Source organism: Falco rusticolus, chromosome 12 (genome assembly GCF_015220075.1).
Source record: "Falco rusticolus isolate bFalRus1 chromosome 12, bFalRus1.pri, whole genome shotgun sequence".
In the NCBI taxonomy this organism is placed as follows: Eukaryota; Metazoa; Chordata; class Aves; order Falconiformes; family Falconidae; genus Falco; species Falco rusticolus.
In genome coordinates this window covers 29,266,537-29,292,256 of record NC_051198.1, presented here as the reverse complement: position 1 = coordinate 29,292,256, position 25,720 = coordinate 29,266,537, and the positions used below count along the sequence as shown (strand labels likewise).

General features: G+C 41.1%; 1 protein-coding gene across 1 annotated transcript in view; it reads right to left on the bottom strand.

Moving 5' to 3' along the window:
• ALK (ALK receptor tyrosine kinase) overlaps positions 1 to 25,720 on the bottom strand; it is a 322,686-nt gene that overhangs the window by 108,249 nt on the left and 188,717 nt on the right. Inside the window, 1 exon segment of the mRNA XM_037405275.1 lies at positions 2,673 to 2,800. Within this exon segment, the coding sequence (XP_037261172.1) occupies positions 2,673 to 2,800 (128 nt within the window).

Genomic DNA, 25,720 nt, shown 5'->3' with positions numbered 1-25,720 from the left:
GCTGTAGGATGATGGGCAATGCTACCTGCTAACTGTCCTGATCCAAAACCTACAGAAGTCCAAGCAGCTTTCTGTTGACTGCAGGGGCTTTCTGATCAAAACCTAATCCTATGGTTCAGGAAAACTTACTGTAAAAAGCAAAAAGCACTTAGCACATGTCAAGTGCTAAGAAGCCCCTAAAGAATTAAAGCCAGAGGATGGAGGGCATCAGAAGAACAGTGGTGGTGAACTACAGCAAGCAGTTGGTAAAAGATGCACCAAATGCAGTTTGGCCAATCCCGAGCATTTAAAACTAAACAAAAACAAAAAACCCAACAATCCACCACCACCACCACCTCGCCCCCAAAAAAGCCACCACCAAAACCAAATGAAACCCCACAGTCTGTAAGGGCTTTCCTTTTTTCTAGCAAACTGACCCAATCAAGAGTCATTATATGATGGGAACTGGGAAATGTGAAGATACTCAAGTGAAAAATCACTTTGATTTTCTAATCCGCCGCACTGTTGAATGAAGAAAGGGAAATGTGGAGCATAACTAAGACATTGCAATGATTAGAGTTATGTTTCCACCCAACAATTAGTAGTTAGATGGGATATGAATCTACAATTTTTAAATTTAGAATTTAAAAAAAAACCCCAAACCCACAATTTTAGCAGCATCTGAATAGTTTTTTAAGTTTTAATTCCCCATTCAGTATCAAATAAGCTGTTATTTTTTTCAGTTCAAATGCAATAAAAATCCCATCTTTTCCATGATTAAAAAACTCAAAAAATGGAATTGCTAATGCTCAGAAGCAAGTACCAGCCTCAAACTCCTACCTTCTTCAAGCCCCTGTTGTCATCTAATTCAGATCCAAAGCCTGTATCCACTTATGGAAATAGTAGCCTGATTTCCTAAGATTGCCTATGGACCTTAATTTCTTTTTAAGTTGTTTACATAGTCTTCAAAAAAGGTTAGAAAAAATAGGCTGCAGGCTTACGACTCTTTCTCAGATGTTTCTTTCCCAAATTCACCTGTGTTTTAGGTGCTTCAGTGACAAGGCATCCAAGTAGCTAGGCTGCCTAAAGGCTTCTAACAGCTGCAGAAAAATTAGATTTAGATTAATCTTTTCTTATTGCTTTTCCCATTTCGTCCAGACCTGGTATACCACCCTCGGCTGTTCACCACCACCATCTTTCTTGTAAAAGGACACAGTACCACCTCTTCAGCTGTGTGCAAAAGGCTTAGTGGTTTCAACCAAGCCAAAAAAGTACAAGTGGCTTTATTCCTTGGTGGTATTGTTCATACACCGTGTCCTGTAAGCGGAGCAGGGGAGTAGCCAATGGCTACAAATCTGTAGACAAAATGGGAGATTTGTTCCTCCTTTTGCTCACAATATATCTAAATAGCCTCAGCAACTGACATCTGTCATCTGTAGAACGGTGCCCAGAACTGGTATAAGCTCACTCAGCCAACATCATGCCTTCACTCCACTGACTGTCCCTCACTATGGCTCTCCTTCAAGCACTCCCAAGAGAATAATTCATACACCTTCATGGGAGCTGAATATCTCCTGTAGCCTGTTGTGAAATCTGTGGCAATGAATTCTCAAAGCACTGTGGATTTGAATGACTTCTGTCTCGTTCACTTTTTTGTTTTGGGGAGTTGAAATACTTTATTTTCAGCCTCCGTTAGACACCAAGACGCATTCCGCACATCATCAGCAGAACAGGCGCATTCTGTTTGAGCATGCCTCACACTTTGAGCAGTGTCAGGCTGTTCCCTGTTGCAGCTTAGAGATCGCCTTTATGTATAGACAGTACAATAAACCCCCTAATACAACTGGCCTTTGTGGAGAGCAACGTAAATAACCAAAATAACATCTATTCTCCAGCAGATTTACCTGTCCTAGACAGCTTGAAAAGAAGGACATGCAGCTCAACACAGCAGTACTCCAAATAAATAAAATGGACAAAAGGTAATGTGTTAAGTGCTCTAAGTAATAATACTCTTCACTGACATAACACCTAAAGATTTCAGTATGATTCACAAGCTCCATAAAGCTGGCAGAACTAAAATGCAGCTGTCTGTGGCATGAAGCACTAAATTTACATACTTGATAACAGAGCTTGTATTTAAAAAAGTAACCTGCATTAACGTTGCCCATTATTAAAATTCCATGCACTACACTGAGCTGTTAGGGGTTCCTCGGCCATAACTGCTTTGGAACATCGCCAAAGAAAGGCATACTTTATTAGAATCAAATTTTCCACAGTTGTTTAAAAAACAACCCTGAAATTTGTTACCAGGAACATCAAAAAGATGGCTTGTAAGCTGCCTGTCTAGGAACCACTCATCTGTTCTACTTTCTACTGCAGAAAATTGTCAGGACAGGCATCTGGCAAGTCAAGATGAGTACTACTTTGGCTCTCCCAAAGTGAAATTTTCTTAGAAATTTTTTCCAAAGAGAAAAAAAAATCCCAACAACTTGTTTCCTTTAAAACATTAAAAACTTGTAGGGCAACATTAAAAGTAGTCTTTCCTGGAAAGCACCCTATTTTTTTTATTTAAATGATTGATTTGGTGAGAACCTTTCATTCTGTGAAGGTTCTGTAGCAGCCAGAATTTGTGCTCCTCTCCAAAAAGGCATTAAAAGACTATGAGTTAGAAGCAATAAAATACTCGACATTACCTGTGCTGCAGTTCTTCATGGCAAAGGAATCCACAGCGGCTATACTCCTGTTCCCACTAGCAACATACTCCAGTGAGACCCGGAATGGTTTCTCCAGGTGTCCAACTCTCCTTTGAAGCAACACCCATCTGGTCGCATCATACAGCAAGAGGAAAGAACAAAGGAGAAGAGTGGTGAGAAAGGTTTCTTTACTTGACAAGGACCAAATCCCCCAGAGGAGCAGTTCCACATATGGCTAATCGTACTGTGCCTCCTATGCCAGCCCTCACTCCCCTCACAGTGCCCTGTGGTCAAGGCCTTTCCCTCCTATGGATTTTGCCAACACAAGCTTCTAAGGAGCAAGGTTTCCACCCAGCTAAGATGTTGAAAACTCAGCTAAATAGCAGCTTATTGCACTCTACTGTCAGTTCTGTGCTCCCAGATTGTCTGCCTGCTGTCTAAAAGAACTTTCTTTGCAAAGCAAGCTGTGAAATCTGTATTGCACACACCCCTCCTCTAAATATCCCTCCTCCTGCTTCTTACCGGCGCAGTCTCTTAGTCACTCAGGCAATAAGCCAGTCTCCAGGGCTTGCGCAATACCTGTAATTCCCAGCGCTGTGTCGCTGGTTGAGGTACTGTGCTTTGCTTCTAATATAGCTGTACAGCTGGCTGGAACATCTACACGTGCGTGAAGCACTGCAACTATCACATGCCATTTCTCCTTGCACTTCCTTCCCCCCATCGCCTCCCAGACAAACAGCCCCACCAAGTAATTAGTGGAACTAAGGAACTGGATTAGCGGCCCTGGAGGCTAACAATAGTGTTTCAATTTAGTCTGCTTGTTGCCACAAGTAAATAAGAACAAAAAGCCTCTCTGAGATGCTAGGAGACATCAAGGCCTGGCTGTCTTTAAGAACCACCTTCTCCCCTCTGATCAGCTGCGTCTGCTGCTCCACCTGAAACACCTTGCCAGGCAGCGCAGGAACTACTCCTACACCCTCAGCTCTTACACGTCACCCTCTGATTTACATTTCAAATGTTCTGTGTCCAGCAAGACGCGTCTAAAGACATCTATACTAGACAGTATAAATGTAAGTATCTGTCTTTTCCTCAATATACTGGAAATACGATCTGCAAGGAAAACTTTCAGGAATAAAATACTTGTACAGTATCAGGCTCTGGCCCGTTTCACCTTTCATTCTTGGGCACAGGCTGCCAGTAAAACCAGTTGTTGACACCATTCGTGAAGGGCTGCTTCCCAGGAGGTGTGTAGTACCTCAGCAGTGATACAGAGCCCGTTGCCCATTTCACCCCAGTTTATTCAGTGCCTACTCACTAACCATAAACATGATCAGAGACGAGAGATTCTGCAAAGCCACTCGTCACTACTAATCCACTTCTTCACATTTCTCTTTTGTTACAGGAAAAAACACAGCACCTAGGAAAAAGACCTCTTTGTAGTGTACTGCAACTGGTCAGCTGGGGCCAAACTAGACAACAGGGGTCTAAAAGCCTTATTAGGAAATGCTCTTTACAGTTCCAGCTCCACTTTTTAAAAGATGAGAACAAAAACTTATTCTGGTTCCTTAAGCTGCTTTCAAACACCAATATTAAGCATTTTTGAGGAAGACTGTAACTATTTCTAGTTGACAAATTGGGTCAGGGGCAACATGTTTTTCACTGCTCTTACAAAAATGTTTTCTCACCAAGCACCCTCATCACCACCTGGTGTATGGGTTTGTGCTTGTACATGGATCATGCACAGAACATATTTTCCTTGTGGAAGGGAACCCACTGGAATGGATGTTCTGACCAAAAGAAACTAGACAGTTTATCTGGCATCCATAACAAGAGCCTTTTTCTGCAGAAGTACACCAAATGCTTTTTTTCTCCAAAAGTACACCAAAATCATTTTTGCACCAACTAACCATCACTTGTGCTTGCTACAAGCATGGATCAATCCCAAATCACAGACCCTGTACTGCTACCAGCTAGAAGACTTTTTTTTCTCCAGAGCAGACACACTGTTTATCTCACCAGGGACACAAAGGTGTCATTACACTCTGCTGAACTGGACAAAATTCCCAGCAGGCAAGGGAGCTGCATAAAGACCTTGCCAACAGCTAACAGTTCAACTTGCAACCCTGAAAAGTAAATGCTGCTTTTTAATGATTTACCAAATTTCTTCCTCGCTTCTTTTCCAGGAAGAAGAGTGAAACTATGCTGCTATGTTTCATTATTTTACAGTTATTTTCATTTCCACATCTCATCTTTCTAACTTCTGTGCTCAAGGTTCCTGCTTGAGAAGGGGATTTTGGCAACCTTGCACCTTTTCTGTCCCTGTCCCCCAAACAGATAAATATGCTTTTACTGAAATTAAATAAAATAAAGCATTGAGAGTATTGTAAATGCTTAGCTTCTGTGTGCATTATTTCTTTTAATGTCATCTCAAATTAGCTACATCATAGAGATTAGAGGATATGAATTTCCCTACAAATAGAGTAAAAAACCACCTAGATTTAATTTTGGTTATGAAATACAGAAGCATCTGTATGTCATGAAAATCGTTCTCCTCAGCTTCAGAAGACTGATGGATTTTAATTCCAAGTACGCAGTGGCTCTCGACAATGATTTCCATTTTTGTGCTACTGCTAACCCTCTGGATAAATGTGCCAGGAGTTTTAGGAATTGCTTTTCTGAGTTACTGGTGCAATAACTTTAGTTTGAAATTCTCAGGCCTCTCACAGTTTACCACAGAAACTTTATTAACTCCCAGAGCTGTTGCCAAGCAGGTATTTTATACCACCACAATGCGAGACTGGAAAAGGCAGACTCACTCAAGTCCAGATTCGTTACAAAATATATTCATATTTTGCAGTACAAATTCCTACAATAGGTTGTCTGAGATTCAAAGATTCATGTGAAAAGAAATCCCAAGTATCAGCCTCTTTCTTCAGAGACATGAAAATAAATGAGCTAAAGATGACACTAACTGGTGGATTTATCAGGGGCACTAAAAATAGCTGCTGGGTCTGTAGAGAGACCCAACGGGCAAATCTGGATGGGAGTCGATTCTGCTGTCATTTCGTGGCAGAACAGGGACTCCGGTCTCTAGGCTTTTCTGTACAACACATGTATTTATCAGACCCAGACTCATTTACAGATCCTGTGCTACAGACTGCCTGGCAGCAGCAAGATCTACTTCAGCATAAGTGATATGCATTAGATGTTAATTAGTAGAGCTTTATTAAATTTCTATTGGTGGCCTATATGTTACAAATGTAATTTTAGAAAGACCGGAAAAGCAACTTCAGTCATCTTTGTGATAGATGGGGAAATACCAGAAGTGGAATCTCTTGATGCTGAAATCATGCTAACCGGCGCGATAGCTTTCTGTGCTGCTGATCAGCTTGGCAGATGAGGGCAGCCGTGGCTGTTCCTTACCTTGACTTTACTAAGGTTTTGAATGGCATCTCCCATTCCATCCTCACTGACAAACGGATCGAAGTACAGACTGTGTAAGTGGACAGGGAGGTGGACTGAAAACTGGCTGAACTGCCAGGCTTAGAGGGTTGTCATCCGTGGTACAAAGCCCAGCTCTGGTACAAAGCCAGCTGCTGGTGGTATACCTCTGGGCCAGCAGTGGGGCCAATAATGTTTTCTATCTTCATTAATGACCTAGATAGTGGAACAGGCCGCACCATCAGCAAGTGTCCAGGCAAATCAGGAGAAGTGGTTGATACACAGGACGGTTGGGCTGCCACTGAGATGGGCCTTGACAGGCTGGAAATTTGGGCCAGCAGGAACCTCATGAAGTTCAACAAAGTAAAACGCAAAGCACTGCCTCCGGGGAGGAACAAAGCATACACCAGCACAGGCCGAAAAACGGCTTTGCAAAAGACAACTTGTGGGTCCTGGTGGACAAAACACTGAACATAAGCTAGCAATAATGACAAGGAAGGCCAATAGCTTCCCGGGCTGCACTGGGAAGAGCAGATCAAAGGGGTGGTTCTTTCCTTTCTTCAGCGCTGGGGAGACACATCTGGAGCACTGGGTCCAGTGCTGGACTCTCCATCGCAAGACAGGCATGGACTTATGAAGTGAGTCCAGCAAACAGCCACAGAGATGATTAAGGTACTACAGCATCCAACACACAGGTAGAGGCTGAGAAAATTGGGACTGGAGAAGAGTAGGCTCAGGAAGGATCTTATCAACGTTTATATGCTATGGGAGGATGGAAGGAAGACAGAATGAGATCATGGTATCCAACAAAAGGTCAACATGCAAGCACAAGGCAAATTTGCTTGGATTGAAAGGCAAAAAAATTCCATTTCAACACAGGAGAAAACATACTTATTCTAAGGGTGACTGAACATGGAACAAGTTGCCCAGAAATCTTACGGAGTCTCCATCCCTGGAGATCTTAAAAACCTGACTGGACAGGGCTCTGAGCAACCTGCTGTAGTTCACCCTGCATCAAGCAGGGAAGTTGGACTAGTCAATCTCAGAGGTTCCTTCCAACTTCAACCATTCCGCAATTCCATGAAACAGGTCCCAAAAGCAAACTACAGCAGATAACAGATTGCTCTTGTTACCTCCAAGCACTCTGTAGAGTGATGAATCAGACCGGTAAACTGATGACTGCAAGGACAAAGGCATCGGTTTCTGTGCACATAGCTATCACCTCCGCACAGGCTTCTAACATCAAAACCTATTTTTACCACAACATTTGCCATAATAACCAAGATGATCTCTCTAGATACCGTCTCAAGCAATAAAAAAAGACCACAGTTTAACACCTTAATCTAATCCTTTATGCTGTGAACCAGCACATTATATTGTAGTTTAGGCACTGCTCAGTGTTTTGATACAGCAAGCCACCAGATCCACCCAACAGGACCTTCATTGAAGTTGCAATAAGAAAGAAGTATGCTCAGGTATCTAGAATCTGCGATATACGTAGATTGAGACAGAAATTAGTAACACCACGGTCTTCAGTAACAGAGTAGCTCAAAATCCTAGATCCAAATATTTTCAGAGTTTAGACAAGTTCAGACCTGGATATATTATCTGAAGATAATTTGTTGCTTTAAGAAAGCCTGGGCAACACCCAGAGTTTCTCTTGCAAGGCTGTATCACTCTTCCCTGAAACAGAAAATGTTGCTGACAGAACCTGAACACAGTACAAGGGCTGAATTTTCACATGACCTTCTACATACTCATTCACGCTGCTTAACATGAAGGTGTGCTAGAAACCACTTTGGGCCTTGCACAGCTCTGCAAGGGTCAGGTGTTCGATCCTCAGCAAGCCGCAGTACTTCTCTGTAACCTCACCTTTCTTAAGCCTCCCATGCATGTCTCAAGTTTGCCAGGTATGAGATTTTGCTCCCCTGCCTCTATTTCACATGTAGTTACCCAGTTTCAGAAGCCATAATCCAGTTTTCATGGAAACTCAATTTCTGAGAGATATTTATAGTTTTGACACTCTTCAGTTGTTCATACAGCGTGTAGCTTCAGGAGGAACACATTCCTGATTAATTCTAATCAATACACTAATGCTTCAGATGCCACTTTGCATGCTCCTCTGGGTAATGCCAACACTGATTAACTGCAAGTACAACTCAGGATGCTCTCTTGGAGGCAGTGAATTAAAACAAACAAAACAAAACAAAGAAGTGCTAGAACTCTCAAGTAAAATCTCAAGCCAGTACACTTGCATCCTGTGTTTGTCTGTCTTCATGGATAAATGATTTGCAATCCAATTAACACACACACATACTCACTGGGTGCTCTTTCATCCTGCTAAAGAGGGATTTCAAAATGCTTGATTCCAACAAGTTTTGGGACTTCAGTCTTGACATCCCATGTACAGCAACCATCTTTGTGGCCATTCCCCAGGTATCCATCTACATCTGGAAGGCAGAATTAATTTCCATGCCATCAGCCAGCCTGACGCCCATGTTGCCACCTATGTCTTCAGTTACAGCGCACGGCTGGATCGCACCAGCCCCTAGGCACAAGTTAAGTTTCACCCAGAACACTATCCCACTGGCTCTGATAAAGCCACTGCTTTCTCGCATTTAGAGGCCAATTTGAAAGCAAGAGTCTTCAATATATGAGGAGACTACGGAAACAATTAGCAAAAATCAAAGAACTGACCCTTAAATCCTATTGCCTTATATATAGTAAATGAGGGCTAAATGTGCTTGAACTGTGGTGTGGGAAATGATTGCTGCGTGGTCCCTCCTGGGTCACGATTCAGCTCATGTGCTCCCAAGAGCTGTTAATAGGGAGTTGAGGGAAGATGAGAACTTCGAACTGTCCCCTCTCCTACAGAAAAAAGCTCTCTGAATTCAAGCTGCGCATTGCTCTCTCATTTCCACTTGCTACAGAAAAAAATTGTGGAATTTAACAGACTCCTCATACCTAAGCTGAGTTACAGAGTGATTTTATTTCTCCAGGTCCAGGCTCTCTCTCATCTAAAATACTCCTATTGTTACCAACACTTATCATGGTATGTCTGGGAGGAAAACGCAATGTATCTCGGCAAGGACTTAGTTTTATCTCTTTGGTAAAAGGTTCAGTGAACTTTTGGGAATTACAAAATTAAATAGCAATAGCAGCAACCGCATCAGAGTATTTCACATCAAAATCCACCTGCGGCATGATAAAGGTAGTGAAAAAATTAGAAGCTGATATTTGAGAATGAAACCTTGTTAAGGGCAGAATTAAAAATTATCAGTAGGAGTCCAAAAGAGAACTTTTTCCCTTTACTAGATGAATTGGTGAAAGAACATAACTTCTTCCATCCTGCATGCCATTGCATAATTATACAAGAGTTTATAACAGGTTTTAATCTTGCCACCATACTGCTCCAGATTTTCTTTTGCTTCAGCAATTAATGGGCACTGCACAAAGGAAGAACCAGATCAGACCTTTTCAGGCTGCGGCAAACAGAAAATTGAAAAATGCTTTAAAGAAGATGCCAATACAATTCTAAGAGACAGAAGGAAAAGAAAATAAAATGACCCAGAGGCTATGCAAACTTTTTTCTCATTAGTTCAAACAATACAATACACTGTCTTGTAATTACTTTTGATTATCAAGTTTAAATTAATTTCAGTTTACTGATCTTAAAATTACTTAAAAGACAGCAGGGCCTGAATTTGATGCATGATGATACAGTCCTGGAAAGGATCTACTTTCTAAAATGGCAACAAATAAAGTTACTGAATATTAATGCAAGAGATTATTTAGCATTAAACGAGAAAATTCTTGATGTGCATTGCAGAAAGTTTGCAACGCAACCCCTTCTGCTCACAGATCATTCTACTTAATAAGAGAAAGAAAAAAGGTATACATTTTCCTCTATTGATTTAATGCCAGCTGTCTTCCTACCCTTTCCTATGGCCTTTTGCATAAGCAAGACGTAACTGTCAGCTATAGGTTAAATACACTTAAGACCTTTATTGGTGTCATTGGATCAGATCTTTAACATTCCTGTGACTGGCTTCAAGAACGCTTCCCTGCCCTTCCCTCAAAATGCCTTTATACGATGGCTTCACGAAAGTTTTACCATAAAAAAAGACTAAATAATTGTAATGATTTTCTTGCCTTTTACGCTTTTAAGATAAAGCTAATAACACCCCCACGAAAACGCTCTCTGATTCTGCTAGGCCTGACCGATGAGTCAGGCACAGTGTGCGATTAGCTTGCCTAGGACAGGTGACCAACAAGATTTTGGCTCCAGACTGCGGTGATATCCCCTCGTGCTGGGAAGGAAGCCAACTCTCCCATCCTTTTAGGACCGCAATCCTGGGCTCTTTTGTACAGCTACTCTACTGAGAATGGTAGAACTGAGGCGATACCGCAATATGGCAGAAATTGCTTTAGGTTTCAGTGAGACACAAGTTGCCCACAAGGGATATTATTATATTATACTTATTCTTGGTTAACAATGACAGTCTGCAATTAAGCCACTAGGGTTTCATTGGTAATAGAAGCTCCTCCTATATTTGGGGCATGCTGCAAGGCCACAACACAACTACTCTACATGGGAAAATTTATTAAAATGGCAGAAGAAAAAAAATGACAGAAAAATATATTTTCTTGTCAACTTCCTTAGTTAAAAATATTATTTTTTTTATTTCTTTCCTGAGTGCATCTTAGAAAAATCACTGTTACAAAAAAATTTCTTTACTAACCTGCTTAAAGTAAATTCCTTGCTCTGAAAATGTGAAGACTTACATTTGAGCGCTGTAAAGAATTGAATCGGGTAATTAACTGAAGAGCTGCAGCCTCACAATTAAATCTAATTCTTGTGATTACAAATGAGACTCTTTTCATGGAACTTAATACAGGCAGAGGCCCTGGAAGAAAGGGGTATTCAAAGACAGACAATGAAATTACATTGCATGGTGGAGGGCAAACACCTTTTCAACTGAGTAACCTGTCACCTTTGCACTGGAACATAACCCATTAAAAGGCAGGGTTATTATTAATTCAGTTTTCCTTTCTAAAATATATGTGGAAAGAGTAACCTAGATATTTAAGAGGATAATTTTTGTTACTGACCATTCTGAAATGTAAACTTAATGCTACGGGCATGCTAAGAAACTCCTCTACTCAAAAGCTCTGTTGGCCAAGTGGGGCTGAGACACAAGGAAGTGCTGGGTTTTTGAGTGACAGAAGAAATTCTTTTAATTAGGTATTCCATGACTTCCAGTGAACAGTTCTGAGTTTTTCATGGGAGCTCCCCACAGACATGACATGACTAATCGCTCCAGTAAGAGATTTGCTGCACTTGCAAATATAATAGAGCTAAACTTACCCAGAGGAGTTTGTTCATCTGTCACTGAACTTTCCTTTCTGCTCCCCAGTTAAGCCATGCAAGGTGGAACTTTCTTCCAACTCTTGAGAAGTACACAGTTGGAGGCACCCCTGGGATGCTACGATTAGTAATCATATCCAAGGTGTAGCATCAAAACTGATGTGAAAAGAACAGCTCAGCATACTTTTTTGATGCACAATGGCTCTTTAGTGTCACCTCCTCTCGTAGTCCTCGCCCTATTTGCATATGAGTTTGATTACACTTCGTTTAATGAAACTAACACTGCCAAAAAGTCGGATTTCACTGTATGAAAACAAATCACAGTAACTGCTGGCAGCATGTAAACGAAAGCAATCCCAGGAACATTTAGCATTCATACAAACCATTATACTTTTACATGCTTACACAGACCTCACAGCCCCTTAGCAAAGAAATCAAACACCTCATTTTTCAGGTGGGTGAAAAGGAGGTACAGGAATGTTACGTGACTCATTTAGTCAATAACTAGATAGCAGAACTAGGATCAGAGAGAAAATTTCCTGATTCTTATTCCCATGTCCTAATCCACTGCATCATGCTGCTTCTGATGAGGGTAATTAAATTTCATGCTTCAGGGAGTAACTTAATTGTCTTTGAGGATCAGACAGAAATTCCATCCTTTCAGTCCAATGTACAGTACGGCTTAGGTGTGCCAAAGAGTAGTTTTCATTTTTTATTTAAATATTGAAAGTGAAAAATAACTAATCTTAATTACAGTCAAGGCTTCAGAAAGAAAGGATGTCTTTTCAAAGGGAAAAGCAGTGGCAACATATTCTGAAATAACTGAGTTCTCAATAGCCATGTCTGGGAGACAAATTAAACCAGGATTTTCACCTTAGCACTCAGCAATGGCTTTTCACAACACAGCTCAAGGGAAGTACGAATATTGTGTCTGCTTACCATCTATATGCGGGAATAAAAGCCATGAAAGATTTTAGGTTCAACAGCTGAAAGAGTGGATGAGAGGGAAGGTTTTACTGAAGAGAACAGCCTGTGCTTAACTCTGTATCCTTCAGGGATATGTCGCAATTATCTAGCAGCTTTAATAACCTAGACTTCAAAATAAGGTATCAATATATCCAAAGAAAGATTAAGGAATAGATGAAGGACCGTTTGGATCATAAGGTTCAGAAGGATTTACAGAACATCTACTCCAGGCATCCCCGCCCACTACAAGACAGTCCCTAACCTCCTGTAAGAGGCTCCTAAAACCCATTCATCAGGTCAAACCCCGTAAGAAGCTGTCTGATTAGAAAAAAAAAATAGCCTGGCTGGATTTCAGAGATTCCCAGAAACCAAAAAGGCTGGCAGATAATCCTCAGCAAATGCCACTTTTCCCATAACTTCAGCTATTCACAGCGTTTGGCTGCAACAGAGGTAGGCATATGATTGCATCGGGTGTGCCATATGCAGTGCAAAGCAGGTAAGTAAATAAAAATAAAACATGGTGCAAAATACATAGAAGTGAAATGTCTCCCATAAAATTGTGCGATACATAAGCAACGTGAGGGGTAACACGAAATGAAGTTGCAGGGGTGAAGCTGAAAGATGTATTTCCTGATAAACAACTTCCTCTTCCAATTTAATTCGCTTCCTTTAAACAGGCTTTTGAAAGAAACAGCTCATTAGGAGGGACTGAAGAGGAAAGATGAGGCTTGGAATGCAGAAAGTTTGTGTCCATTAATGCTTATGTAGTGTGTATTATAAGAGTTATCCTGCTGAGGGCTCAACTTTGTATTGAGAAAGATGTTTTTTTAAAAAATGAGAGTGACTAAGACAATCACCTGGTCAGTGTACTCAAAGAAATGGAACTTGGAAGGCCAGCAGCTACTCGTCAGAGCAAACAGCACATCAGAAGTCAGACAGACCGTACTACTTAACAACTGAAATGTCAACTTTAAAGAGAGAGAAACGCCGTGAAAGTGAGGCTTGCACGGCTTTCAACATAGTAGCAGTCCCAGCAACGCTATCGTAGTCGATAACAATGTCCTCGCTATCTTACCACACTTGGAATATATATGAGAACAGCATCTGCTGTGTAGGTCCAAATCCAAGAAATGCTGCCTACAGTAAAGCCTAACTTTTGCCACACATGTTGAGTGTGTGGCACTGTTTCTGTCCCACTGATCTAATCTCCCTCATTTAGTACTGAATATTTCTGAGACAGAGAATTGTAGCAGGCCATGCTGAACACCCAGAAGGGAAGCCAAGAGTAGCCAACCACATCTGCCACTGCCTGGAAAAACAAGTTTAAGCCACTGTCTGGGACCTCAGCTCCCCAGAACTTGGAGCACAGAGAAGTTTTATTTAGTTCAGCACACATTTCCCTGTTAGTCTCAACATTTGGCATACACGCATCCTTTGAGCATAAATAAGAAAAGCCTCGACAAGGGGCGTGCATAGAAAAGAGCCTCCACAAGATGTTCTAGTATAATTTCCTGGCTCCTCACAGTCAAATAAAAAGGTGCCTAAGCCAAGAAGCTAATTTCTTTGGGCTAATATTGCCAATGAAATTGAAGGTGGTTTCGAATAGTGATTTTAAAACTGCATCAAAACATGACGACTGCCTTTAGTGTATACTGATAAAGAAAATACCTAGGCCTTTACATGCATTCCCAAAACACAGCAGTCTTGCCAATGCTGTTCATCTCAGTATCACATTAAATTGTTTTCAAAAGTAGCCTTTTTATTTAAAAAACCCCACAAACAGACCCAAAACATCAGTAACTGCAATTCAATAACATTGGCTGGGATAGCTTTTACCCTTAGACACCATTCTGGGAAGGAGACCAGGTATGGCAGCATCCTGGAAAGCTCAGAAACACGAGCTCAGCCTCAAAAGCAAGTCTTGCTTGCAAGCTCACCCCTGTTGGGGGAAAGACTGGAAAGAAAACCATTCCATGATTCCCTCACAAGGCAGAAATGAGGCAAAAGGCCTCTCCTATATTACAGTGTGACTTTAGAAACATTTCTGTGAACTTAGGTTTAGAAAGGTATGCTTAGTGCCTTGAGCATACTGTAAGGCTTGATTAAGTTACCAATACCCAGCTCAGAGAAAAAGGCTGAATTAATCCAGGCACCACCCTATTGTAAATATATAAATAAAACTCTGACCAAGGACAAGTTTTGCTATATGAACCTACAACCTTTGATCACTTCAGACAGCAAAAGCTGCAAGTTTGTTTCCGTGCAGGGGTACATATTGTCAGCTCACCTACAAGTATCATAAACTGGGTAGCAACACCAAGATGGCATTTCCTGACATTAATCATCTGGTTTGTGTCACATCAAAGGGATTTTTCAGTATACTATTTTCAAGGACCGTTTCCTTGCTGTTCGTCCTGTCCTGAACAGAACACAACTCTGTTCTCTGTTCTGCAGGCTGATGGGAAAGATGCAGTAAGATTTCCAGCCCTTTCTTTCTTCCCTCACTGCTCTGCCACATGCCACTACTTCAGAGTAGGATTTTGCCTTTTTCATCAAAATTTAGATTTATTGACTCTCAAAGTCTCACAATGACCTCTAATTTTCCCTAACAAACAAAACCACAAAGCTCTCAGGCTCCATATCTGCCAAGAACAATCAATACTGTTGAATAAAAAGCAGCCTATGGACCACAGCAGCCCTTGCCACTGCCTGGCTCAAAGGTTTTATGCAGTTCCAGCTTGCTCTTGGGTGAACCAGCTCCTGGGTAATTAAGAGTTCAGATACTCCCGCACAACGCTTTTTGCATGGTTAAACTGCCTTAGGGTATACTGAACTCTAGTCACAGGGAGGGTTAAAGCTGCCTGAGTCTGTAGGATATGCTGAACTGAGCAACGGAGCGAGTGGAAGGAAGATGCCATTATGCTGAAGCTCCATCAGAGCAGTCAAGTGATAGCGTTTTAGTCAGTAACTCCATCTCCGCCACAGCCCTACTGAATACATCCATGTTAGCCACTGCCAGCCGCACCACGGCTTTGCCATTAGCCCACACTAGGATGACTTTCTTTTGATTAAATGCGTTCAACTGACAAGGTGACAAACTCTTTATTTTCTGGACAGTAACTCAGAAATGAGCTGAATACAAGGATAAGGAAAAACAACAGGTAAAGGAAGGTATATCGAGAAAGGCTATGGATATACTTGAACTTCTGTTGACTGCCTGAGGTTTTCAGGCTTTTACAGGACTGCAACAGCAATTTAATTTAGCCCTTCCACTGCAGTCCCAAAGCAAGAGAGAAATGCAGGGCTGCAGAACCACCGCTGGCCTGGGGCCTTCCTGAATTAGTGCGGACCTCTCCCAATGCTCTGCTCATTTGCAGTACAATTCCAAGAGGTTCTTCGCTGTATATGCTAATGCAAAAATCAGTGCAGAATATAAAAATAATGACCTTGTGGCCTAGTAATATTCTACATCCACTTGCAGTTTAAGTCATTGAGAATAATAGAGAATTAGGATATCTAGTCTTGTACGTAAAGTGAATTTAGTCCACAGAGCATCATGGCCTAAAAGCAGCCTTCCCCTCACTCCCTTCCTTTTTCTATTCCTTTCAAAAACAGAGACAACACACTAAAAGCCACAGCAAATTCTCTTCATTAGTTCTATCCAGCAAGTAGCTGTGTTGGAGAGTCACATCTATGGAAAAGGCCCACAACACGCCACAGATCCATCAACACTTTCAAAGGTGAATGAATAAAGTACTTACAGAGCAGAGCAGCTGTTTCAATTATAGTATTAGCAGCCCACGCCTTAAGCACTCCGTGCTCCTGGAAACCCAAGGGTGAGTAGGGAACAGAGCCATCCTATGGATTATAATTAAAAGACCAAGGCCAACTGCACATTCAGAGCAAACAGGCAGCAAATGCTTTGGTTGCAGTTGTGTCATTTTCTGTTTCAGCCTTCCAGATTTTTGCTTCTGCTTTGCATATGTGAACTAACCCCTTTCACAGTATGCCAAGTACAAGCAACTCCAGCATTCCCATCTTGCTGTTTATACGTTTTCAATTTCTACTTCATGAAAAAAATAATAATAATAAAAAAAAAGATTTAGGCATCTTCTCCTCACCTCTTCTACTTTCACAGGGACAAATTTATATCCTGGGGCGCTCAGTGGATGCAAAAACTTCATTTCTGAGCAGGTAATGTCCCATGTAAATCATCACTCCATTGCAACAAGAGAAATGGTGAATCTATGTATTACATTTCATGCCTACTGATCCGAACCATGTAAATTCAAGAACTTGCCTTATAACTTTTGTTACTCAGACATCTAAGTTCTCAGACAGCAATGATTATACAGGAAATAATGGAATTGGCTCAAAAACCCACACAGATATTCCTCCCTTGAGGGAATTTCTGTTCTACCACACACAACCAAGTGGACAAACAAACCAAATTCAATTTTACTAAACAAAAAGTCAGTTTTATTCCTCTGACCATACACTGTCAGCATTTTAACAGAGCACATAATGTAATCCCCTGAGCTTGAACATGAGGTGCCAGGAAAAGGCACTCTGAAGTGCTCAATATACCACTAAATAAATCTTCATGATGTCCACTTACTATGAAAGTGGGGAAGCAGAGATGCAACACACAGGAGACCACCACAAGACTCTGCTAAAGGCTCACAGAAATTGCAGCCTGAGGTCAAAGCAGTGAATGTAGCAACCTGTCCGAGTAGCCACACTCCTTCTAGGACGGATAGGTGGGGCAGGCCCTCTTCTGCTAGAAGCCCTGAACTCTTTCTCCATAAACATCCAATCTCAGTTAACTCAGACATTAATCCTGCCAGTAGAAGAAATACTTCTCAACCCTAGAGCCACATAAGGAGGAATAGCTTCCAGAGACTTTGATAAGCAGGTGGTAGATGAATACTTTAGATAATGACAGTATGGACTGGAGCATCTGACATGCACAGAGAGGCTGAGAGAGTTGGCATTGCATAGCCTGGAGAAGGCTCAGACAGCATCTTATCAATATGTACAAATACCCTGCCTCAGCTCTGCTTTGAGCAGGCAGGCTGGACTAGAATTCCAGGGGTCCTTCAGCCTTAAACATCCTGTGGTCCTGCACAGGTAGAAGATGCTCCACTGGCTAAAGATCTCTGTCTTCACTGGTGTTCTCTTTAACAAAGCATGCTGAATTACTGGTGCTCCCAAATCAATGGTACGGGAGGCTCAACAGTAGCCACAGCTCCAATTTCTCTTTTTCAGCTATAGACTCAGAGCTTCGGTTGAATGAACCTGACTTGCCCTGAACAGGATACATGAATAAGAAAACACATATTATTACCAGCTAATTAAAGTAATTTCTGCTTTGTTCCTGTTGATGTAGGCCTTGAAAACGCAAAGAGCTATAAGAGCATCAAGAGTTATTAATGAAGCTTCTATCAAATGTTTCAAACTTTGCTCCCCTCTGAAATTAATTTCAGAGTGAAAGAACCATTTTCTTGTTAAATGTGCAAAAGTTAGTAAAGTCTCCAGCAGCTGCTCCCTGGAGGGAAACCCTTCAGACCCTATTAGACATTCTGTTCTGTGCTTGGTTTACCCTGGGCTGTTTTTCCACTCCCTATTCTCTATGAACAGAGGAGAAGGAAGGAAGGAGAAAAGGTTATTTCTTCTTGTTACTTTGTGTTAGCAAAGGGCAACATTCAAAACTCAAAAATCTCCACACATGTTTGTAAACACCGCACTGGAGAGCATGGGCAGATCATATCCAGGCCAGACAGTTCACCCTGTTGGCAAGGGAGTCAGGACTAGGGGCCAGGGAGAAGGACAGAGAGGGAGTTGGAGAACCATCGCACCGGCAAGCATTGAATCAGGCAGAGTACAGACAAGCACATGGCTAAGAGCAAGCTGGCCAAAGTACATGCGACAGCACTAGCTGCCTCAGACGTGATGCCCCAGAGGCAGCCAAGCCTGTGACCACATTCTCACTTGGTTGTAGTTTGTGGTTCACAGGAGATGGGAAAAACAGGTGCTCTTTGAACAGCCAGATGAAAACAATCGCCTAGTGCAAGACAAACAAAATAGTGTATTTAAATACTGGAAGGCCAGCGCAGACTGACTCTTTCTCTATGTAAACTTCTGCCTCAGCCTTGTATTGTTTTCCTTCAGCCCTTGGGATGTCAGTATGACTCATACAGTCAGGAATCAAGAGCAAAGACACATGCTGTGCACTACCCAGCATTCTTGAAAGGGCACCAGGCAACCTGTGAAACATTTCAGGAAGAAAGCCACTGAAAAAAAGTAGAGTGATCTTGCTAGGGGGAGGGGGAACCGAGCTGCAGAAATTGCAGTCCAGAAGAGACCTCAGCTGTTGTTCTTTTTCTCAGATAATCTTTATGAATAATCCTGTATTTACAACCTTCACAGAAATACCTTGTTAATATCAGAAAGAGCATATAGCTGAAACTTAAAGGTGTGAATCAGAAATCCCATCTAAAATTGCCTGAGGGAAAAAATACTACACCAAAAAGAGTTTTAATAGTGAATTTCAACATCATCATTTTCTGGGAAATGGGGGGATGGAGGCAGGGACCCATGAGAAAGGAAAAGAAAAAAGAATGGGGACAAGGTGAAGACAGCAAATTAAAGAGAGGACATCGCCTCCTGAAATAGGCAATCTGTGTAGAAATGTGTGAGACTCGTGAACTTCAGTTCATTTGAAGAAAGGAAAAAAAAAATTCCATTACAGTGGAGAGACCAGAAAGGCACAGATTAACTAATGTCCCAGTTCTTGCAATCCTAGTGATTGTTCCCAGTCTTATGTTCCTAACTTTAAGTCATATGTTTTAACTCAGCCATAAGCTGATGGTGATCAAAAGCTGTTTGCTTCTAATAGCTTTTTAGATTCAAAGAGTTCAGAAGGGTCAAAGCCTTCCCCCCCCCTCCTTTTTTATTTCTTTTTCTTTTTTCTTTTTCTTTATTTAAACTGTCAAGTCTCTAGATTACTAACCCTGATACAGCTTTTCACCCTCTGAGGACAAATTGGACTTGCATGTTGGACTACCATTTCAGCTATCTCCAAATTCTGCTGGAAAACATATGTTAAATGTGAGAAAAAGCCAATATTTTTATGCAAAAGAACTACAAAACTCAGTTGAGTTCAGTAATCCCTCATTTCTAAACTTATCCTGAAGAAAAGGTAATGAGAATATGTGGGTTATGCATCAGCAACAAAGTCAAGGTGTCAACAGAAAGGTACATACGGGCCCAGGGCAGCTCAGGTGACAGTCAAAAGACGTCAGGTGAGGCACACAGAGAAGGAAAATTTCTAGAGATAGGAACAAGTGACACACACAGACCTAATCACAATAGACAAGGATGCTGTATTCGTATTATGTGATGTCTGATGAAGCACAAAAGATGAAGATTCACATTCTCAGCCTACCTATTCCTTCCCCATTTCAGGATCAGGTTCTCTTGAAAATTGTGCTGGCAGCATTCAGACTGTGAAGGTTAAATCCTCTTCTTGTCACTAACAATTATTCCTATAGTTTATGATTGAAACATACTGGCATTGCAGGAAGACATCTCTGAACAAATGGAACACTTAAGTCTCCAAAGAGGCTAGTTCCACTTAATGCATTAAAAACAGCTAAAAAATGCCTGAAGCATGCTAAATGTCTGCAGTCTTTAGGGTTGTGCCTGAAGAACAATGAAAATGGGCATGACTCTGCCTTCTGACCAGATCTGGGATTACCACCAGCTATGCTGTACTGCACCAACCACCACAAATGAGGGAATGACAAACTGGGCACGTATTTGTACAAGTTTCCCATAAAGGTTCAGATTCCTATCTAAATTCTTCTTTCTTATCTGAACAGATTTACCTACACTTAACCCTGATCCAAAGAACGTTCCTTGACAGGGCCTTTGGAGTGCTGTAACAGAGTTTTCCCCTAAGTTGTTTTTCTTATGCATATTTTCTTCATCTCTCTTCACTTGCACACAGCAGAGAACTAGAGCTGAATAATTTCTATTCCGCAGAGGTAGGTTTCTGTGGAATAATGTATGAAAGCAACAGGTGGCCAGAACAGCACTTTCAGATGTTCTTTCAGCTAAGCCTACTAAGTTGACAATGTACAGCAGTGGCAGCCAGCCTGTGCTACACACAACAACTTGAAACATTCAGCAAAAACTGCCAGCAGCCGAACGGAACATGCATTTGAAAAGTTTTCCTTTTAGAAGCCCACCAGTAACTCGCTAGGGGTTCCACTGGCCAATTACTGGGGAAAGGACTTAAACAGTATTACTCAATCTTACAGTGTGGTATGGAATTAGAGATGAAGGAACCACTGCCAAGAGAGCTTAGTCTTTCAACCAACCCCATCACAGGTCGCAGCTGTGGATGCACCCTTCTTTTCAGGGTGTGACAAAGGAAAGTTGAGCTGAAAGTCTTCCGGCAGTGCAGATGCCCATTTACAGAGAGAGTCTGGATGGGAGGAAGAATTCTTATCTTCCAAAGCTTATGAAAACACACAAAAATAATGCTGGGATACAAAAAAGAACTAGTAAACAGAATCATTTTTCACCTGAGCTTCTCTATTTAGAACTGTGTCACTCCATGCCAGAATGAGAACCAGGTATTTTCAGTAAAAGGGAAATTTTAAGAGAAAAGAAAAATTACATGTCACAAACAATTATTTATGCCTATTCAAAAGCTCCTGACACATGAGGACTACTAGGTTCTAAAAATTTGTACTAAAGAGCAAAAAAGAAGCCTTGAATCTCAGCTTTGTGACAAACAAGCAAAATTAAAATAAGTAAATTCATACATCAGTGGGCATTTAGAATTATTTGGATAGTTCCTTTGGATTCTTCAGGATTCAAATGTATACTAGTAATATTTTTTTTTTCTATTCAAAATAAGAGATGACCAAATATATATATATGTTCCTACAAAAGGCCTTAACATAATTTCACAGTAAAAAATTTACATGAAACTTCCAAAACAGGCAAACCGCAAAACAGCATAACTTGGTTCAGGTCTGGATTCCACTAAATCAGAACAAATATTATTAGATGTCTACACTCTATTGCATTATAAACAATAATAGTTTCTAATAATATTGTTATGGCAAGAGTCCCCATGCAATGCTGAGTTTTGCAAATAGTTTTTCTTATAGCAACAGCATGATATGGTCTTTGAAAATGTTGTTAGTAGCTCTGTGATGCAATTTATTCATAGGTGAATTTTGACCAACAAAAGCAGACTTTGCTCTTTTTGATTTTTCCAGCATCACTTCTCAGGGGAAAAACAAACTGCTTCCTGAGGCAAGGACATTCGTACTTTGATCAAAATTCTGTGAAAAGATAATTTTCGACATATTGTTTGAGCCCGCCTCTGCTCAAGAAGCCATGCTGTAGGATGAAAAGCAATTTCCTGAGCATAAATTCAGGCTTCACATCACTGACTTCTCCTTTAACAAAAAACTAATGTGGAAAGCTTCAGTACCATTTGCTAGCTTGCCAAGACACCCATTTACAACAGTTGTTTGGTACTTTTCATCCAGATTTACAAAGGCTCACCCCAAATGGGCGCCGGGTACAAGTGTACTGCTGGGTTAGGAAAAAGTTCCACCTTTACACTCTCCAGTGAGTAACCTCTCACCTTCGCGTACCTGACGGCATGCTGTCAAAACAGCAGGTTGTTGGACCTCGTACATGAGCAGGCATCTGGAGGGGCGGACTGCCCGGAGCTCGGCACAGGCTCAGCAGGAGGTATTAGCCTGCTGGCAACTGGCACCACAAGCTACTCAAACAGCTCTGAGGGAGGCACAGCTGTTAAAAGCATCACTCTCTAGGTTGTCCTGGTCCACCCTGTCTCTCAGGCAAGACGCATACTAAATAATAAGAAGACTGCTCCAAGGTGCTTCAGAGTTTCCCTATTGTTATTCAGATTTCTCAGTGGTTACTCTCATTCTCTTTGCTTAGAAGAGTATTAGGGGAAAAAAAATAATATTGTAACTACCTCAAAACAAAAGCACTCCTACCTTTAAGAGAACAGGTTCTGTGAAGGTAGTCAGTAAACAAGCCAATCTGGTGACAAGTGAAACAAACTGCAAATTGCAGTTTAAGTTCAAAGCAATTACCTTTGGATCACAGAATCCCAGAATGGTCAGGGTTGGAAGGGACCTCTAGAAATTTTCTAGTCCAACCCCCTGCTAAATTTAGCAGGTTCACCTAGAACAGGTTGCAGAGTCCTGTCCAGGCAGGTTTTGAACATCTCCAGACCCTACAACCTCTCTGGGCAGCCTGTTCCAAGCTCTGTCAACAACACATCCTCTTACACTTCTCTTGTGAAAATTAAATACTCATTACATGTTTAGGTGATCATTTAATTGACCAAAATCTTGAAATGCTTATAACAAACTTTAAGGTGCTTTATTTTTTGACTTGTACATAAAAATGGGCAAGATTTGAGACCACTGCATAGACACACAAATATTTCAGTAATCCAAGTTTGAGCGTTTGTGTTCTATCCTTCTGGGTGACTAACTCGTGGAATAATAGCAATGAGGTTTAGATTGTTAAAGCTTGCAAAAAACTGAAAAATATTGAACATGTATTTATCAAAATATAATTTGAAAAATGAAGAAAGTGCATGCTCTGGCTGCAGTCAAACACATGCAACAAGCAAAAGATACTGATTTTACAACTATCTCAAAAGACATCTTAAATAGTCTTCAAAATAAGGATACAGAAAAGGAGGGTGGGAAGAATGCATTTCCATTAAGTCCTTTGTAAATCCTTGATGCTCTAACCAAGTCCAAGGCACCTCTGTGCGGAAAACAGGGCAGAGACACTGTGAGAATACACCTGCCCCAAAGTACTTGAACTATTTGGAGGAGCTGGGAAAAGGCTACAGGTCTCCGCTCTCACAAACCAGCGCTGTCAGAAAGCATGTATTGGCATTGCTACTTCTCACATTTCCAGCAGCCATCCCGTTCCAATTTGAGAATCTATTCAAACTGATGCTCCTATTTCCCCAGTTTTTATATGAAAAAAGAAAATGATTTGCGAAGTTTCACTTCAAGAAAGCTTTACGTGTAAGCTCTAGTACAGTATTCTCATCCTACCTCTATCATTTTCATCTTGGTTGTGTTGGACTGACACGCCTTGCTGTTTTCAGAGCAGTTATGGATTAGAGGCAGCGCTGCAAGTATGTGCTCATTGCCCACCAGCCCAACCCAGTATGACCTTAACAGCAGCTTTTCATTAAGAAGCAGAAAGCAAGGTTGGTATCCAGCATCTCTAGTCCTTGACCCATCCACTCGCACTGCAAACAAGAGTGCCAAGTAATGTCAGGTGTCAGGGAGGTCACTGTGATCTGGGCACTAAGTACAGGCTTCTCCAAAACAGGTGTGGAGATGTGGTTGACCTTTACCCCAGATGAAGTCAGGGATGAACACATCTGCCTGCTTCACCGGGACAAGAGTCAGACAAATGTTCATCTTTCAAAAATCCCACTTGGCTTCATTAAGATTTATGCCAAGTTCACTGACTCATTTCAAAACAAATCTAAGAGCCTTTGGACAAAATTAATTTTCTATCTGTGTCACAAATTATCAAGTGTTCAAAATCTTTCCATTTTCTGTACATAAAGAATATCATATTTCAATTTTCTATTTAACTTCCAGTTCCTCTAACCTAGTTCATCACAGAACAGTACACCACCTGATCTGGAACTTCACTAAAACACCCATGATCAACCAAATCAATCCATTAATTGTAGTATCTCGTACCTCTATGTGGTTCTGAAGCATCCACCCACACGTCAGAAAACCAGCATTAGTCATAGCCTTGACACCTTCTAAATCCCTCAAACATCATTTGCAAACCTTGGCTTACAGTAGCAGTATCTTGGAGATCTTTGATTTAAGGTGCTTCGGAATCAGACTCTTCCAGTCCACAACAAAAAGTTCTTGTGCAGTGAAGTACCACACCTGATGCTAGGCAGCATAGCTGAAAAAGCAAAGCACTCACAGGATGTTAATTAGCTCTAACTGAGCTGGTGTCCTAACCTTCGTCTGATACTAGTGTGTGCTTTCTTTTAAACCTTGTCTGTGAGAAACCCCCTCATAGGTAATTCAGAGCTGGTCCTGTAAACACATCTCTCCATCAGATTCTCTTATAATTAAATATCAGAGAGGGCACCTGCTGGGCATGTTTCCCTGTGTACAATTCTGTGTTCAAAAAGCCTTCTGTTGTTAATCAGCACTGATTACCAATCTCTTTGGTGGTAATTGGCGTATCATGCTGCAAACCACAGCTCTGGGAGACATACAAAGTTTCAGTAAAGGGCACGACCATAATCCCGGTATCTAATCCACGTGGCTCCACTCCAGCACCACAACAGTTAATTAATGCTCACAGTACTACAATTTGACAGAATGAAAGCAAATTTTGTCACTTTATAAAGCATTAGAACATGTCTTTCTGTAAAACGCCTTGCTTAAATCTTCAGGGCAGTGTCCTAAAACCAGAAATTTCATGCTCTCAGTGTCAAATTTAGGGAGTGAATGTGCTGGGAAACACAGCTCTCGAAGCCATCGATCGGACAATGCTTCCCTGCTCTTCTCAAGTTTTGATTACTTCATGAAATTTTTACAGCTCTTCTACCCTCAGAATAAATGGCACATGTTGAAGAATTCATAAAAAAAAATCATTTTTCCTTCTAGGGGAAGTTCTCCCTCTGGTAAACCTGTACTGTTACCTTTAGTTTCATTTTAAAACAGGAAAAAAAAAATACTGAGAATTTCAATTTAGAAGGTGTGCTGTGGTTTTAATGTCAAAATTTTTCACAGTACAGCAAGAACACAGCACAGCAAAATAAAATGGTTGTGACTGGATTTTTAGATTTGGGGAGAAAGAGGACGGAACTGAATGTTTACCATCTTTTCCCAACTCTGCCAGAAGCCATAAAGCCAAATGCTCAACTAGTATTTTATGGTCTACCAAGGAAAGGGTGGAAAAAATGTAATGTACAAATTAAATACTTCAGGGTAGTTACCCTAGAAGAAAAGACATTAGTTTGCAAGTAAATCCTTAGATTAGTAATGTTAACAGATATATTTCTACTTACTGTTTGGGAATTTAATAGCTCGGTCTTAGGGAAAACAGGAAGTAAGAAGAAAAGCAAAATTAACAATAGTTACAGATAGCTGTAATTCATCATTCATTTGAGTGACTTCGAATGTGAATCAGTGCTCTT